The sequence below is a fragment of the Leptopilina heterotoma genome, unplaced genomic scaffold (genome assembly GCF_015476425.1).
Source record: "Leptopilina heterotoma isolate Lh14 unplaced genomic scaffold, ASM1547642v1 Lhet_23, whole genome shotgun sequence".
Classification (NCBI taxonomy): Eukaryota; Metazoa; Arthropoda; class Insecta; order Hymenoptera; family Figitidae; genus Leptopilina; species Leptopilina heterotoma.
In genome coordinates this window covers 1,030,413-1,049,299 of record NW_025110948.1, presented here as the reverse complement: position 1 = coordinate 1,049,299, position 18,887 = coordinate 1,030,413, and the positions used below count along the sequence as shown (strand labels likewise).

The 18,887-nt window shown below is 22.1% G+C and overlaps 3 protein-coding genes across 3 annotated transcripts in view; 2 read left to right on the top strand and 1 right to left on the bottom strand.

Annotated features, from left to right (window-relative positions):
- Positions 1-18,887, bottom strand: part of LOC122502475 — a 156,980-nt gene that overhangs the window by 123,114 nt on the left and 14,979 nt on the right. The window lies entirely within an intron of this gene.
- On the top strand, positions 2,537-4,508 carry LOC122502478 (chymotrypsin-2-like). The gene is made up of 7 exons (XM_043612555.1): positions 2,537-2,614; positions 2,762-2,844; positions 3,040-3,137; positions 3,345-3,486; positions 3,572-3,685; positions 3,911-4,063; positions 4,204-4,508. The coding sequence occupies exons 1-7, from the start codon at positions 2,554-2,556 to the stop codon at positions 4,345-4,347; spliced, it is 795 nt and encodes a 264-aa protein (XP_043468490.1). The 5' UTR covers positions 2,537-2,553; the 3' UTR covers positions 4,348-4,508.
- Positions 7,965-10,089, top strand: LOC122502480 (chymotrypsin-2-like). Its single transcript, XM_043612558.1, has 7 exons — positions 7,965-8,082; positions 8,195-8,274; positions 8,392-8,486; positions 8,689-8,833; positions 8,950-9,063; positions 9,433-9,585; positions 9,856-10,089. The coding sequence occupies exons 1-7, from the start codon at positions 8,034-8,036 to the stop codon at positions 9,994-9,996; spliced, it is 777 nt and encodes a 258-aa protein (XP_043468493.1). The 5' UTR covers positions 7,965-8,033; the 3' UTR covers positions 9,997-10,089.

Here is an 18,887-nt window from a genome sequence, read left to right as displayed (position 1 = left end):
AATTTTATTCCAATTCCTTTTTGTCTAAAATACAGCGATTTCTACTGAAATCTGTTTTCTAAAAAAAAGTTTTTCTAACAAGTTTTGATTTCTAAAAAAAGTTTTTCTACAAAGTTATGATTTCAAATATTTATTTTTCATTATTTTTATTATTTTATTATTTGCCACTAGCAATTTTAAAAATAATAGAATTTAAAAATTTTCTAATTAAAATTTTTGTTGAAAACACTAAAAAAATTTAATTTTTGGGGAGAAATTACAAATAATTGCAGAAATTCAATTATTTTTAAAAAAATATAAAATTCTTCTTATAAAATTCAACTCTGTTTAAAATTTGAAAAAAATTCTTGTAAAAATCCCAATTACCTTTATAAATAACAAAATTCTTCTCTAAAGTTCAATTATTTTCATAAATGGCAAAAAAATTCTTGTCCTAATTTCAATTATTGTACAAAAATTTTTCTAATTTTAATGATTCTCAATATCTATTAAAGTTTCCTAAAAAGAATTCAATTTAAAAAAAATTTTAATAAAATTGTATGCAAACAATAGATTATTTTTATAAATAATAAAAATTTCACAGGAATTCGATTATTTTCATAAATAATAAAATTTCTAGAAGAATTTCAATTATTCTATAAAATTTTCAAAACAATTATTCCAAGAAATACAATTATTTTTAATAATTTTGATGAAATTCTTTACAAAAATTCAATTATTTTCAAAAATAAAAAAATTTTTCACAGAATTTCAATTATTTTCTTAAATAAAAAAATTTCTAGAAGAATTTCAATTATTTTATTAAACATTTTTAAAACCATTATTCTAAGAAATACAATTATTTTTAACAATTTTAATGAAATTCTTTACAAAAATTTTAATATTTTCAAAAATAAAAAAATTCTTCACAGAATTTCAATTATTTTATTAAACATTTTTAAAACCATTATTCCAAGAAATACAATTATTTTCAACAAATTCGATGAAATTCTTTACAAAAATTGAATTATTTTCAAAAATAAAAAAATTCTTCACAAAATTTCAATTATTTTCATAAAAAAAAAATTTCTATAAGAATTTAAATTATTCTACAACATTTTCAAAACAATTATTCAAAGAAATACAATTATTTTCAACAAATTCGATGAAATTCTTTACAAAAATTGAATTATTTTCAAAAATAAAAAGAAAATTCTTCACAAAAATTCAATTATTTTCATAATTAACAAAATTTCTATAAGAATTTCAATTATTCTTTAAAATATTTTTAAAACAATTATTCCAAGAAATACAATTATTTTTAACAATTTTGATGAAATTCTTTACAAAAATTCAATTATTTTCATAAATAAAAATATTTCTAGAAGAATTTCAATTATTTTATAAAATTTTTAAAACAATTATTCCAAGAAATACAATTATTTTCAACTATTTTGATGAAATTCTTTACAAAAATTGAATTATTTTCAAAAATAAAAAAATTCTTCACAAGATTTCAACTCTTTTCATAAATAAAAAAATTTCTAGAAGAATTTCAATTATTTTATAAAAAGTTTTAAAAAAAAAACAATTTTATTCATGGCGCAACCATTTTAATTTTTATATCTCATTTTTTTCCATTGGATTTTTAATTTCTTTGTATTTTTTGACTAGGACAAAAAATCCAAAAAAATAAATCCAAAGTGAAACTATTTTTTTTACTTTTTTGGATTTTTTTTATTTCCATTGTTAGTAAAACGTGATAAAGATTAATCTTCAAAAATAAACATCTTTTAATTAAATCTCATCAGTTGTTTCATTAATTTCCTAGACGATAATTTTAAATTAAATTATCTTCATTTAATGAGTATAAAATTAATAATTCTGCGAGAAAGAAGAATTGAGAAAGGCTCTTTAATATAATGAAACATTGTTCCTTTCTTCTAGGCCTACTGCCTTTCTCTCGTGGCAAGTATAATAACCATATAAAAATTGATAATATGTAAGAAAAAAATTTATACTTTTAAATTTATTGCCATACTTTTTAAAAAGGAAAATTAATTTCTAACTTTTTTAATAGCCGCTGTACTTGACTGGAATTCTTTGATACCAAGAATCATCAATGCGGACAAAATTGTGCCCTGACCGATTATCCACATAACAGTTTTTACTAGAGTTCCCGATTTTTTTAATTGGATCACAGAAAACTCAGAAAGTTTAAATATTCATAGAGTTAAATAAACAATTTATTATAATTAAATAAGCAATATTTTTATACCCTTTTGTTAAATTTTTGTAATAAAAAATTCCACTTATAACAAATTTAGAGTTCTAGACCCAGAGTTTACTTTTGAAAATATTTTTATCAACTTTATTATCATTGAACTTATTTCAAAGATTCGACAGGGCGAACAATATTATATCTAAATCTGTTTTCTAGAAATTGATAATTTTCCTAACAGGAAAAAATACTAACTTCCACATTAGGAGATTAGTATCAGACAAATTCTTATCGTTCATTAATAATGATAAGAAATTTTCGCTATAAAAACAGTTTCAAGAAAGTTTCGTTCGATGGTAGTGAAAATGAAATTTTACATTATTTTAACCTTTGGTCTATTAGCATCGTCTGATGGTAAGAATATTCTAATAATATTTAAATAATATTCAATAAAATTCATAATAAATAATATTCTAATAATATTCTAATAATATTCTAGTAATATTCTAAAATATTTAAATTAAATTTAGTTAATTAATATTGTGTTTAAAATTAACCCAGCTTTCAACTTGGAGAGAAATTCATTAAGTGAGTCGAGAATTATTAATGGAAGAAAAGCATTGCCTGGAGAACTTCCATATCAAGTAAATTCTTTTAAACGACTTTTTCGTAAAAAAATAAAGTATAAAAAAAAATAATAAAAAATTATAAAAAAATTATTAAAAAATTATAAATATAAATTATAAATTATAATAATTAGAACTATTATAAGTATAAATTATAATACATTTAAAATTCGTTGTAGTATCTTAATTTTAAAAATGATTTTTTTACAATAGGTGTCTCTTCAGACGAACACTAAACCTTCATCTTTCTTTTGCGGTGGATCAATTTTAAATGAAAATTACGTGATAACTGCCGCTCACTGTGTTGTAGGGTAAGAATAATCTGAAAAAAAATTTCAAATTTTGTTTAAAATTTGTTTAACAATTAATTCTTTTACAAAAGAATAAGTTTTTTATTTTTTCGGCAATGCAAAATTAATTATAAATAAAATTATTTTTATAATTGATTTTTACCTTTTCAATTAAATTAAATACATTAATATAATACATTAATACAATTAAATTACTATACTTTTTAGCAAAAATGCCGGTTCGATAAAAATAGTAGCGGGAACAATTAATCTTTTAAAACCAAAAGACACTTATTTTGTTGAAAAAATAATAACTCATGAAGCATATAATGCAAATAATTCTTGGATAAATGACATCGCTTTAGTTAAAGTAAGATTCACTATTTTTTAGTTATAATTTTTAAATGAAATATTTTTTATGAAATTTTTTCTAATATCCACATTATTATAATTAGGTTAAAACTCCATTTGTAATGAACAATGAGACCAAAAATGTTATTCTTCCAAAATCGGATATGGTGATAAATGATAATGATGTAGCCGTTGTTTCTGGATTTGGCCGAAAATGGGTAAATTTTGAAAAATATTTAATGTTTAAGATTAAAATTTTTAATAATATTAATTAATAATTAATAATTAATAACAATATTAATTAATAATAAATAATAATATTATTAATACTTTAATTAATAATTAATAATTAATAATAACATTAAAATAAATTATTAATTTTTTTTTTGATTTTAAGATTTTTGCTTAAATTTGTGATTTAAAATTCAAATATTTTAATATAGTTAGGAGGTCCACCTTCCTTAGAACTGCTGCTAGTGGATATTTTTATAGCTAATCAATCATTATGCAGCGAAAGATATGGAATGTCAGGTTTAAATATTTACGATTCTCAAGTGTGTGCCTATGATACACTAATAAAAAAAGGAGCATGCCATGTATGTTTAATATTAATATTTTTTATAATAATAAAAAATATTAATAAAAGTAATAACTTTTTTTAATATTAATTTTTATTTTCAAAACGTAATAATAGTGAGTCTACTGAACGAAATATCTACTAAAATTATTATTTTAGGGCGATTCTGGTGGACCGTTGACAATTAATGGAGTATTAGTTGGACTTGTATCGTGGTCTTATGGCTGTGCTCAGACAGACTATCCATCTGTTTATACAAGAGTGCCCAAATATTTGAACTGGATAGAAAAAAATGCTGTCTAACTTTTTTCAAAATCTATAATAGACCCACATGACAGGAAAATTCCAAAAAAAAAAGCTTTCTGGAGAAAATCTCTATTACTGAAATATATATACTCTCATCTCAACTATACTATTCCTTCAACTGTATTGTTACTTTTTAATAATAAAAATATATATAAATATATGAATTTTTATTTTTTTAATAAGTACCTATATATTTATTGTAGGGGAACATAGTCTAGGTCGGCCACCTTTTTGACTTTTGTTTATAACTTTTTTTTAAAAATGAATTTTGACAATTGAAGTATATGGTTGGAAAGTCCTGTTTAATAGGAACATTTTTTCTGTACAAAGTAAATTGACAGGTTTAAAAATGAAAAAGTTATAAAGATTTAAAAAAAAAAAAATTTGTAGTCCAGGTTGGCCATTACAGTCAAGGTCGGCCATGTTTAAAATTCAAAGGGCATTAATCGTTAAAAAATAAAATAACATGTTTGGAGTTACGGAAAATTGATTCTTTATTGTTTACAGTTTGTAACTTAATGAAATAACAAAATAATAACAATAAACAATATAAAAAAATAAATATAAATAAAAAAAAGTTTTGCACTAAAATATTAATAAAATTAAATAAAAATATTAATAAGATGATCAATTATATTATGAGTTATACAGAATTGCAGTTTTTGCAAATGAAGTAGCTCGTCCTCATCTTTGCGCATTTTAAACACATAGTGGCCGACCTTGACAGTAAGTAACATTAGCGAATTGTTGTAACCATAAAAAAATACGTTTCGGGATTCGATTTTTTACTTTGATTATCTTTCAACCATGAGTCCCACAAATTTTCTGCATACTTGCCTTGACGATTCAATTTGTTTTTTATCTTTTATTAATGGTTTTTCACATTATGCACAAAACTTTTTTTCAGCTTTTTTTGTACCGACGTCACAGAAAACACAATTTTCGATTTTCCGAAAATGTAATTGAACAAAAAGTTAGGTTTCACTAAGACAAGCTTCGACAAATATGCGCGTAGGTGGCGCTAGTGAACTTGACAAAAAAACGCGAGTGGCCTACCTAGACAGTAGACCAACCTTGACTACATTCCCCTATTATTTTATTAAATTTATTTTTTATTTATTTATTTACACAAAGTGCTGACTTCTTTTTTTAAAAATTAGTTTTTTTGAAAATTTCCTAAGCAGATCTTTTTAATAAAGTTTGAAAATAATTTAAAAATTGAAGTTAACGATCACTCCGAGTCCTTGAGTGATCGTTACCTTCAATTTTTAAATTATTTGGTGATATAATCATTTTTATACATAAAATAATTATTTTATTGATATTTGAGCTTAATTTTTTTAATCTTACATAAACAATTTAATAATTAATAAATTTTTAGCATAGAGGTTGAATACTAAATTTAAAAAAGTCAAGTCTTGTCCACTAATAATACAAATGTAAAAAGATAAATAAAATGTATTCTGAGCAAACTTATTAAATGATAATTAAGTATATTACAAAATATTTAAACAAAAATTAATTTTTATCGCTATATGGTAGAAAAAATAAATTCTCAAATAAACAAAGAATTTTGTGGAAAATTGCACGGAATTTAAAAAAATTACGCATAAATTTTAATAATTTTTCTTTTTCAATATTTTTAATTTTAAAATTAATATACTAAACATCATCGAATCGTTGCAAAGAATTATATTAAAAAATTTGATAAAAATGTAATATTACATTTAAAAATTTTATTACTTAGGAAAGTAATTGAATACTGACGAAGAAAAAAAAAAAAAAATTGAATTCTTCCATGAAATTTTATTAAAATAGTATTAAAAATAATTGAATTTTTGCATAGAATTTTACTATATTTATAAATATAATTGAATTTTTCCAAAAAAAATTACTAAATATTTTAGAAAATAATTGAATTTGTTAGAAAAATATTATTAAAAATTAAAATAAAAAATTTAATTTTATGAAATTTTATTAAAATTATATTAAAAATAATTGGATTTTTGCATAGAATTTTTTCGAAGGATTTATCAAAATTTTAGGAAATAATTGAATTGTATTGGAATTTTTTATAACGAATTAAAAAAAAAAAATGAATTCTTTTGTGAAATTTTTTTGAAAATAATTAAATTTTTGTAAAGAATTTTACTATTTATAAATGTAATTGAATTGTTTCGAAGGATTTATTGAAATTTTAAAAAATAATTGTATTTGTTAGAAAAATATTATTAAAAATTAAAATAAAAAATTGAAGTTAATGAAATTTTACTAAAATTTTATTAAAAATAATTGAATTTTTCCATAGAATTTTACTATTTATAAATATAATTGATTTTTTTCGAAAAATTTACTAAATATTTTAGAAAATAATTGAATTCTATTATAATTTTGTATAACGAATCAAGAGAAAAATTGATTTCTTTCGTGAAATTTCTTTGAAAATAATTGAATTTTTGCTAAGATTTTATTACGAACTAAAAAAAAATTGAATTCTTTCGTGTAATTTTTTTGAAAATAATTGAATTTTTGCAAAAATATTTAACTATTTTTAAAAATAATTGAATTCTTACGAAGAATGTTGTATTTGAGAAAATAATTGAATTCTTGTGAAGAATTGTATTAAAATTTTTGAAATTAATAAACAAGAATAATTAATTACTAAATTAGTTAATAATTGAATTTTTTTAAAGTTTAAATCTGAAATTATTCAAAAAATCTTATTTGAAAATAAAAAATTTTGTAATTTTCATTAGAATATTTAAAAAAAAAACAAAAAATTAAACGAACTTACTTTATATTTTATTTTTAGTTTCTTTTTAAATAAAAGAAGAAAATTTTTATGTAACAATAATAAGAAATTCAAACTATAAGAATAAAAAATAAAAAAGTATGTAGAATGAAAGAAAAGATCAAAATTTTGGGAAAAAGACGTTCAAATTTAATTTCTGTATTTGTAGTAATTTTTGTGTACAGCATACCAATATTTATTATTTATTACGAAAAAACGGAAGATTTGTTAAAAAATTGTGATTAAGAATAAATGGTCCAAATTTATTTATTTTTCAAAAGAAAAAAATTATTTTGAATAAATATTGTAATCATGCAATAGAAAGTCTTCAAATTTTTTTTTTATAAATTTCTAAATATAATTTATAATAATTTCGTTAAAAATTGTTATTAAATAACTGAAGTTAGACAAATTTTTTTTTCTAAAAGAAACTAAAAATTTTCTATCCAAAAGATGTAGTTGATAAATCAACATATATGAAAATTTCTTACTTTTATTTTTCGAAAATCTTTTAAATTTCAGTTTTATAATTTTCAATAAATATTCAAAAATTGTTATTCAAAAATCAAAAAGCTGTATAAGTTTTAATTCTTCCGTTCTTTGGCCTAAATTGTAGACTAATTTTTGAAACGTACATTCAGGAATTGTTTAATAAATAATTTCTGATAATGAACGATTTAAAATTGTTCTAAATACCTAGTAGCATGATTCACTAATAAATATAAATTTTTGGCCAAAGTTTTTTTTTGAGAGAGATAATAATATCTACATCAGCTGCAATCAAATATCGATACATCTAATCTCATTTTACTTAAAATTCGATCAAAGCTCAAGAGTTAGTATAATTCGTTAGAAAGCATTCGAAAAATAATATTTCTTAAACAAATTAAAAATGCGGGTTTTAATTTTTCTGGTTATTGGATATCTGTCGATTTCAAAAGGTGAAATGTGTTAAAAAAATTAATAAACTATTTTTAATTATTATAACAATAAATAGAATAGATTTTAATATTATAGTGTAAAGTGAATTATTATTATTTCTTTTTTTTGCAGCTTATGTTTTGGAATCAAATTTTCTTGAACCTAGAATAATTAATGGTACAGAGGCTAAGAAAGGAGAGTTTCCTTATTTGGTATAAATTAAATTCATTATACTTATTTTCCATGCTTAAAATTTGGAATAAAAAAAATGTTTATGCTCATAATTATCATAATTATTTTGTTTTAATTTAAAAACTAATTTTGTACAGGTTTCTCTGCAAAGTCGTTATTTCAATGATCACATTTGCGGAGGATCTATTATAAGCAGTCGATATGTATTAACTGCTGCTCATTGTGTCATTTTGTAAGAAATTTATTAAGAATTTAATTTTTCTTTGAAACAATTATTATCATTATGACCTAAAGTCGCACTTTTTTATTTTTTTTAAATTTAGATAATAATAGATAATAATAATTTTTACATTAAGATCCAATATGTTAACTATCGGCACAAAATAAAGCAAAATTTTTGCAATTACAAAAAAATATTAACAATTACTCTACAGACAGAGTTCAAGAACATTGAAAGTTGTGGCAGGTTCATTAAAACTAAATGAACCAAAATCAATTCATTATGTTGATAGAATATATTTTCATAAGAAAGTTCAATATAAAAGCAAGTCTTGGCAAAATGATATTGCTTTAGTCAGGGTAAGAAGCATTTTTGTCTCCTTTATAATACAAAATTTTATTTTAACACATTTTTTTTAATATTTTAACATTTTTTATTTAGTAGAAAAGATTTTTATTCACTTTATATAATTTAGGTAATAGAAAGGTTTGTTACAAGTAAAACGATAAAACCAATAACCCTACCGAGTGCAAAAATGGTTATAAAAAAGAATCAAAAAGCTGTTATTTCCGGATGGGGTCCTCTAAATGTAAGTCTGCAATTTATATTCCATTTTTCTTTTATTAATTTCAAATTTTTAAGTTTACACCAAAAGAACAATCTTAAAACCAAATTGATTGAAAATTTCCCTATTTTTAAATTAAAATCTATAGTTCTAAAACTTTAGAAACAAATTTTTACTGAAGATTCAGTAAAATTCTTTTCTAATTTATACGCGGTCTTATGGACTAAGATTAATTTTTTACTGAGTAAAATTTTTATTTAAAACTTCATTTTTAGATTTTATTTCGATTACTGTCGTATACAAATCGAAATAAAATCTAAAAAAGAATATCTTGCATCGCAATCATTTTTCCAATACAAATTTTTTTCGAATTAAAAAAAATTCTTCTCACAGCTTTCAGGTCGTAACTCAAATACTTTACAAAAAGCTAACATTTTTATAACTGAGCAAAGCTTGTGCGTAAATAAGTATAAGAAAGAAAATCTGACAATTTATGATTCCCAAATCTGCGCTTATGACCCAAATGTTCAAAGGGGAGCATGTTTGGTAAGTTTCTTTTCATAATTTTTTTTCCTTTAAGACAAAATTTTCCCAAATTGTGTACAAATTTTATCGGCACTATTGTGATAATTATGATTTACTCAAATTGTCAAAGTTAATTTTTAAAAAAGGTTAATTAAAAAAAGGTTATTTTAAAAAGTTAATTTTTAACATTTAATTCTAAATGTTGCTTTTTTATTAAAAATAATGAAATATAAGGATGGTAGTGGGTCACTTTTTTTAATGAAATCATCATAATCAAATCTTCTTTTTTAGGGAGATGCTGGTGGTCCTTTAACTATAAATGGAGTTCTTGTAGGTATTGCCTCATGGGGACATAATTGTGCACAAACAGATTATCCTTCAGTTTATACCAGAGTTACTAAATATCTCAGTTGGATTAAGGCAAATTCTTAAATTAGTAAAAATAATATTTGTTCTTTAAATTTTTAGGATTTTTGGCTACATTGTACGTCACGTGACAATTAAAATCGTGTAATGTTAAACTTATCATTCTTATGTACTATTCTTCCTAACTTTTTTGGAAAAACCTAGTCTTTACATTTACATTTAAAATTAAGCAAAGAAGCTTAAATAATTCCCAGGTGGAAAAGTTAACGTTAGCTAACGTTAGCTAAAGCTACTAACGTTAGACTAACGTTAGACTAACGTTAGACTAATGTTAACTAACGTTATAATCTGATATTCGTGATCAAAAAAAGGCGTTAGACTAACGTTAGCCTAAAGTTAGTTAACTTATTGTTAGTCTAACATTAGTAGCATTAGCTGACGTTAACTAACGTTAACTTTTTTACCTGGGGGCTATAAATTAATTAACTTTAAGAAGATTTTTAAACATTTGGTAAAAAAGGGTTTTTGGTGTCGCTACTTTCGAATTTAAGGCTAGATTTGCGAAATTCAAAATGGCGGATTTAATATGGCAGTCGTATTATTAAAATTTACTTAAAATCGCTTAAAAAAATGTTAGTCGCGGATTTTTGAGAACACTTATTATGAATTATTAGTGATATTAGATTTACAACATTCAAAATTTCGGATCTAATATGTCAACCGAAAATTTTAAAAAAATCATTAGATTCGCAACAAAAAAGGCGTTGTAGAGTTGTAGAATAATTGGATAAAGAAGAACTTTTTATCCATAATAATAATGTTTATGATAGAGAAGTCGTTTGCTCTATATTAAATGCATGCAGCAATTACGACTCGTCCACAGGCATCATGTTCGCTGTTAACGATGTTGGTTGGTAGATATCAAGAGAATTCAAGTCAATCCCTTAATGAAACACAGTTAAAATGATCTTAAAGTATATTTGAAAGGGTCGCATGTTTACGACATTAGGTACACAAAAGATGATGTTCAGGATCTAATCGAATTTACTGTGATTCAAATTTTCCTAACGATGCAAAGATAAACTATAAACGTTCGTGTAGACTACTCCTTCAGGTGTAACATAATATTACATAATGAACTCTATAAAATATTTTGTAGTGAATGAAGTAAATTAAGCAGTATTATTGTGCAGCTCTTTTGTTACACGCTTCTTATAATTTGAGGAAAAATTTTTTATAATTAAGTTTTTTTTAATGAATTATATTTAAAAATTTTGCATGCAGGATCTTGTTTTGTAATTATTTATTAAATATGACCGAGGGATAAAATCATTATTTTATATTATAAAAATATTGTACTTCTTCAAAATTAGTTTCATCATTTCAATTCAATTTTTATTTATAAGAATTTGTAACTAAAATTCTTCTTTTATCAATTATTTTTAATAACTTTCGAAAAAGTTCTTTGACTATTTTCAAATCCATTTTTTTACAATATTCAATTTTTTTTTTAAATTTCAATTATTCGTTAATTCTTCAATTAAATATATATTACAAATTAAAAACTTTAGATAATTTTTTTAAAAAATCAAATTTTTATTAGAAAATTCTAATAGAATTCAATTATTTAAATGCAAAAATAAATAATTTATTGAATAATTGAATGATTCTTAAAATTCATTTCTCATGAAGAATTTTATCAACAAATTTTTAAATTGAATTCCTAAAAAGAATTTTAGTATTTACGAAAATAATTGAATCTCTGTAAAAATGTTATTATTTATGAAAATTATTGAATTATTGCGAAGAAATTTATAAAAACTTTTTTAAATAATTGAATTCATGTGAAATTGTTATTATTTTATGGGAATAATTATAAATGTTTCCGTAGAATTTTATCAAATTCTTTTTAAAGAATTGAATTCTTTTGGAAAATTTTATTAAAATAGTAAATATTGAAAATCATTTAATAGAGGAAAATTTTTAAAAATAATTAAAATTTTGCCAAGAATTGTATTAAAATTTATGAAAATAATTTAATTGCGGAGAAGAATTTTATTAATTTTAAAAATAATTGAAATTTTAATCAGAATTTTAAAAAATTTTTAAATGTAATTGAATTTTTACGAAGAATAATTATATTTTTCGAGAAATTAAAAAAAAAAAATTTGATTAAAATTGTATTTAAATATTAAAAATAATTGAAATTCTGCAAAAAGTTTAATATTTATGAAAATAATTGAATTCTTAAAAGGAATATTATTATTTTTGAACATAATTAAATTTCTGTGAAGAATTTTATTACTCTTCAAAATAATTGAATTTCTGCAATTATCTTGTAATGTCTCCAAAATTAAATTATTTTTAAGTGTTTTTAACTAATTCTTCTATAAATCCATTGTTTTTAATAATTTTTTAAAAAGTTCTTTGGGAATTTTCAAATTCATTTGCTTAACATTTCAATTTTACAAAATTTCAATTATTCGGAAATTCTTCATTAAATATATATATATATTAGAAAATAAAAACTTCAAAAAAATAATTCCAATTAAAATTGAAATAAACTTATTCTAAAATATTAATTCTCCTACAAAATTGCTTGTTAAAAGTATAAAAAATTAAAATTTTCAAAGATTTTAATATGAAACCTTTTCAAAATTCAATTATTTCTAAAAATTCACGCTATAATGCTTTTAATATTCAATTATTATTTAAAATTTTAGCCTTAAATTTATTTTTCATTCAATTATAAAAATAAAAAAAATAATTAATTGAATAATTGAATTTTTTCGACGAATTTTTATAAAAATTTTAAGAATAATTACACTCATCGAGGAATTACAATAAAATTGTATTATAAAAATAATTGAATGCCTGTAAAAATTTTATTATTTATGAAAATAATTCGAATTATTTAGAAGAAATCTATAAAAAAAATTTAAATAATTGAATTCCTGTAAAATTGTTATTATTTTATGAAAATAATTAAATGTTTGTGTAGAATTTTATCAAATTATGTTTTTAAAATAATTGAATTCTTTTGGAAAATTTCATTAAAATAATAAATATTGAAAATCATTTAATAAAGGAAAATTTTTGAAAATATTTGAAATTTTGCCAAGAATTTTATTAAAATTTTTGAAAATAATTGAATTTCGAGGAAGAATTTTAATATTTCTAAAGATAATTAAAATTTTGACGAGAATTTTTTTAAATTTTTTCAAGTAATTGAATTTCTGCGAAGAATTTTATTGCATTTGAAAATAATTGAATTTCTGCAATCATTTGTAATTTCTCTAAAATTCTCCAAATTATATTGTACAATTGACGAACTTCTCGTCCTTTTTCTATAAAATTACGAACTTTAAGGACCTTTTTTTTAAAAAAAACTGACTTTTACGGACTTGAAGCAAATTCACGGACCTTTACAGGATTTACGGACCTAGTTCCAGCCCTGGTATATGTGTAAGTTTATATGTGTAAATGCATAGGTGTAAATCCATATGTGTATGCGTTTTATGTATATGTGCAAGTGCATATGTGTAAATTTATATTTCTCTGCGATTTGTGTATATGTGTAAATGCATAAGTGTAAAATCCATACGTGTATGCGTTTTGTGTACATGTGTAAGTGCATATGTGTAAATTTATATGTCTATGCGATTTGTGTACATGTGTAAGTGCATATTTGTATTTTTATATGCCTATGCGACTTGTGTATATGTTCAAGTGCATATGTGTATACGTCTTGTGTATATGTGTAAGTCCATATGTGTATACGTCTTGGGTTTATGTGTAAGTGCACATGTGCAAATTTATATGTACATGCGTCTCGTGTATATGTGCAAGTGCGTATGTGTAAGTTTACATGTGAATGCATTTTATGTACATGTGTAAGTGCATATGTGCAAATTTATATGTACATGCGTCTCGTGTATATGTGCAAGTGCGTATGTGTAAGTTCACATGTGAACGCATTTTGTGTATATGTGTAAGTGCATATGTGCAAATTTATATGTACATGCGTCTTGTGTATATGTGCAAGTGCGTATTTGTATTTTTATATGCCTATGCGACTTGTGTATATGTTCAAGTGCATATGTGTATACGTCTTGTGTATATGTGTAAGTCCATATGTGTATACGTCTTGGGTTTATGTGTAAGTGCACATGTGCAAATTTATATGTACATGCGTCTCGTGTATATGTGCAAGTGCGTATGTGTAAGTTTACATGTGAATGCATTTTATGTACATGTGTAAGTGCATATGTGCAAATTTATATGTACATGCGTCTCGTGTATATGTGCAAATTTATATGTACATGCGTCTTGTGAATATGTGCAAGTGCGTATGTGTAAGTTCACATGTGAACGCATTTTGTGTACATGTGTAAGTGCACATGTACATTTACGAATATAACATATGTAAAATCATGATAAAAATATATAATATTTTAGTTTAAAACAAGTAAACACTTGAATTGTAGAGTCAAAATTTTTGAAGACCGAACGGATTGAACGGGACATGGTAGCAGGTCAGCTGGCGTCTAGGGATCAATACCTGCTTGCGCTCACGTGTTGCTCTCAATTCCAATGACACTTTAACCAATCAAAATTTGTCCAATTTTTTGGCAAATGAACAATCAAGTAATTAAATCCATACAATCCAATTACTTTACAGATCGCACTGATAATATATAATTTGAAACATTGCACACATTGTTCAAGAAAAGCAATTTATTCTCAATCTATTAAATTTAATGTTTAAAAAACTTGAAACTCTGCATCAGTTTTTCGGTCATTCATAAAAAATATTTAAAAAAATGATATGATAATTTTAAAACACAGTTTTTAATAGTAAAACAATTTACATCGCAAATATTGTAAATATTGTAAAAAAAATGGGTAAGTATAGTAGGTAAATATTATTTTTCTCTCTGGAAGAAAGTAAATTAACGAGAAAATTTTAAATTAAAATATCTTTGAAGTTTTTACTAAAAACGGCTTTGAATTTTCCTAAAGCCACGTCGCTTCAAGAGTAGTCGTATATATAATAATAAAATCGAGAAAAAGGAGGAAAAAAATCTGTATATTGGAAACGATAATTTGAAAGCGTTTTTTTGAGTCGCAGTAGAAGCTCATTTTCGATGGATCGTTAAATCCTCTTTTATTATCGTCTCGTCACTGGTTATTCAAAAAAAATATATAATGAGAACGGCACTTTGTGAAGGATGAAAGAGTGAAAATGGAGTCTAGATAAATTCATATATATGTTTTGAACGTTATTATCATTCACGAAATTTCGTTTTTGTAAATCTATTTAGATTTTTTTATGAAATAGTTTAAAAAAATTTTCCGAATTTTATTTTAATAATTTATTTATTTAACTAGCAACAATTTTTCTAGCTAACTTTTTAGGATAAAATAAGCAATTTTAAAAATAATAGAATTTAAAAATTTGTAATTCAAATTTTTGTTCAAAACACTAAAAAAAATCCAATTTTGGAAAAATTACAAATAATTGCACTTTGCAGAAATTCAATTATTTTCAAGAGCGATAAAATTCTTCTTATAAAATTCAATTATCTTTTAAATTTAAAAAAAAAATTCTTGTCAAAATCCCAATTAACTTTATAAATAACAAAATTCTTCTCTAAAATTCAATTATTTTCAAATCAATTTCAAATTTCCAAAAATAATAAGCAAACATTTAATTTTTTTCATAAATAATAAAAAATTTTCAGGAATTCAATTATTTACAAAATTTTTTATAAATTCCTTCCCAATGATTCAATTATTTCTATAAATAAAAAAATTTTTTTTATGGAATTTAATTATTTTCATAAAAAATAATAAAAATAAAAATTTTAAAAGTTTCAATTACATTTTCAATTTAAATTTATAATTAACAAATAGAATTACAAAATTTTTTACTTTCAAATATGAATTTTTGAATAATTTCAAATTCAAACTTTAAAAAAATTCAATTATTAATTAATTATTCTTGTTTATTAATTTTAAAAATATTAATAAAATTCATTGCAAGAATTCAATTATTTTCATAAACAATAACATTCATCGTAAGGATTCAATTATTTTTAAAAACATTAACATATTTTGCAAAAATTCAATTAATATCGAAAAAAATTTCATGGAGAAATTCAATTTTTTTAAATTTGTTACAAAAATTCAATTACTTTCAAAAAATTTTCCTGAAAGAATTCAATTATTTTCTAAAATTTTAATAAATCCTGCGAAACAATTCAATATTATATTTAGGTATAAATAATAAAATTCTTTGTGAAAATTGAATTATTATCAAAAAAAATTTCATGAAAGAATTGAATTTTTCTAAATTCGTTACAAAAATTCTATTACTTTCAGAAAATTTTCATGAAAGAATTCAATTTTTTCTTATCTTCATAAAAAATTGTAATAGAATTGAATTATTTACTAAGATTTTAATAAATTCTTTAAGAAAATTCAATTATATTTATAAATAGTAAAATTCTTTGCAAAAATTCAATTTCCATTTAATTTTTAATAATATTTTTCAAGAAAATTCAATTATTTTTAAAAATTTTAATAAATCCTTTCAATCAATTTAATTATATTTATAAATAATAAATTCCTTTCCAAAAATTCAATTTTTTCTTAATTGATTATAAAATAATTCAACAAAATTCAATTATTTTCTAAAATTTTAATAAAATTCGTTATGTAATTAAATTTTTAATTTCAATTATCAACAAACACGATTTTTTTTGAAAATTTTAAAGAAATTTTTCATTAAATTCTATTATTATCAAAATTTTTAATTAAAATTATTAAAGAAACTCCTTTATTGAAAAAAAAGAAATTGAAAGAAATTCTTTAAAAGAATTTAATTAAGATTATCAAAAATTTTAATAAAACTCTTGTCAAGAATTCAATTATTTTCACAAATAATAAAATTCTAAGGAGAAATTTAATTATTCTCAGATTTTTTGATAAAATTCTTTGCAAGAATTCAATGAGTTTCATATTGATTTAAAAATTTTTAAAAATATTTATAAACCTAGCCGTTGAAAACTTTGACATTTAAAAAAAAAAAATAAAAAATGACAATAACCCACAAAAATTAATTTTCAAAACAAACAAATGAATGCAAATAATTTGTTAACGGAAAGGGAAACTTATGATTATTATAATGTATATTTGTAATTAAATAAATTTTTTGTAAAAAAATTAATAATTACAGTGTGAAACTTTGTGTTATTTTCTGCTAAGGATAAAGTTCAAAATGCCCAAGTTGCTCTCTATGTATATATACAATTTGCAAGCTCGATCTTCCAGATGCTGAACTTTCAAAGAGAGAGAGAGCGCATTCCCGCTTACATTGCTAATGAATTTTCATCTCCTTACATTTGGGTCATTACTCTAAAATGCTTTTCAAAATAAAATCTTAAGTTAAAAGGTTTACGGTTCCTTAATTAACTAACTTTACAATTTGATAAATACGATTTACCACACATTTGACAGATATTACGCGCTGTTTTAAATTGTCGCATTACTTTTTTTAAAAAAAGATCCCAATTGTAAAAATATACGATTTCATAGAAATTTTTAAATAACCAAAAAAAAATAGACGAGTTTATTTCCCTTTAATATTCTTAATTTACATATTCTTTTATTCAACGCACGATAAAAAAGTGTCATGTGAAAAAGTAATTTACAACGAAAAAAAAGGAAAGAATAAAAAATCTTTTTCTGTCAAGCAGAAAATCAGAATCTATATTTTACCCCTGAGAATCATGCTCAATCACAGACTTATCTAAACAAGAATACATTCATGTAATCAAGAAAATGTACACGTAGTCTAGACTTCTTTATATTTAAATGTGAATAAACTTTATACGAAAGTAAATAGGAAGAAAAAGAATTATAAGAAAATTTTTCTTTTCAGAAAAGTCACACTTTATTTTTCTTTCAGAGGGAATAGAAATGGAATCTCTAGCTTTACAAAGTGAATTTCACTGAGATGACATTATGACAGCAGGAGGAAAGTCATGAATATAAGAGAAGCAAGTTCTACAAGGACCTATGGATAATTAGTACTTCTAGAATTAATGCTATGGTTATTCTCATTATTTCAACCTGTATTATAAGAATGAATAATATTTAATAAGAACGAATTTCTGTTAGACAAACAATGAGTTTAAAAAAGTTCTTTAAATTACTAATTATTAATTAAAATCATCAATGAAAATTTTTAAAAGACTTCAGTTTCGCAATCAGTGACCCTCAAACCCTCTATATACCAAGTTTCGTAAAAATCCAACAACTTTTTCAAATGTCCACCATATTGGATCCGCCATTTTGAATTTTGAGAATCAGACTTCAGATTTATAATTAGCGACCCTAAAAACTCAATTCTCCATCGTGTCCACTCGGTCGACTGTTAGTCTACAAAGAAGAGACGCAAAAAAATTTTTTTTTCTTTTCAAGACAATATAACTTGTCATGGTAATTCTCTTTTATAAATGAAAACTATTTGAAAACAGTCACAAGTTAGAACATATATCAAATAATGTAACAAACAAAGCACACTGGTATACAATATAACAGAGTAATAACCCTCCATTCACCCCTTGAAACATATCTCTTTGTGAACTTTCGAGCAAAGCGAACGTACCTATTAAAATTGAAATATGCATATGAATAAAGAGTCCGATTATTCAAAAAAAATCTAATTGCCCTTTTTTATTTATACATCCGAATCTCTTGTTTCTGTTACAATCTACTGCGATAACTTTATTTTTCAATGGTTTACTTTAAATTATAATTATAAACTTTCTAGGTTTGTGAATTTAATTAAAATTTTGCAATTTAATTATTCAGAACATTTCCATTGTTTAAAAAAATGAGTTGAAATGAACTAATTTTATTCTAAAGGAAATAAAACTTGTGTGCAAACA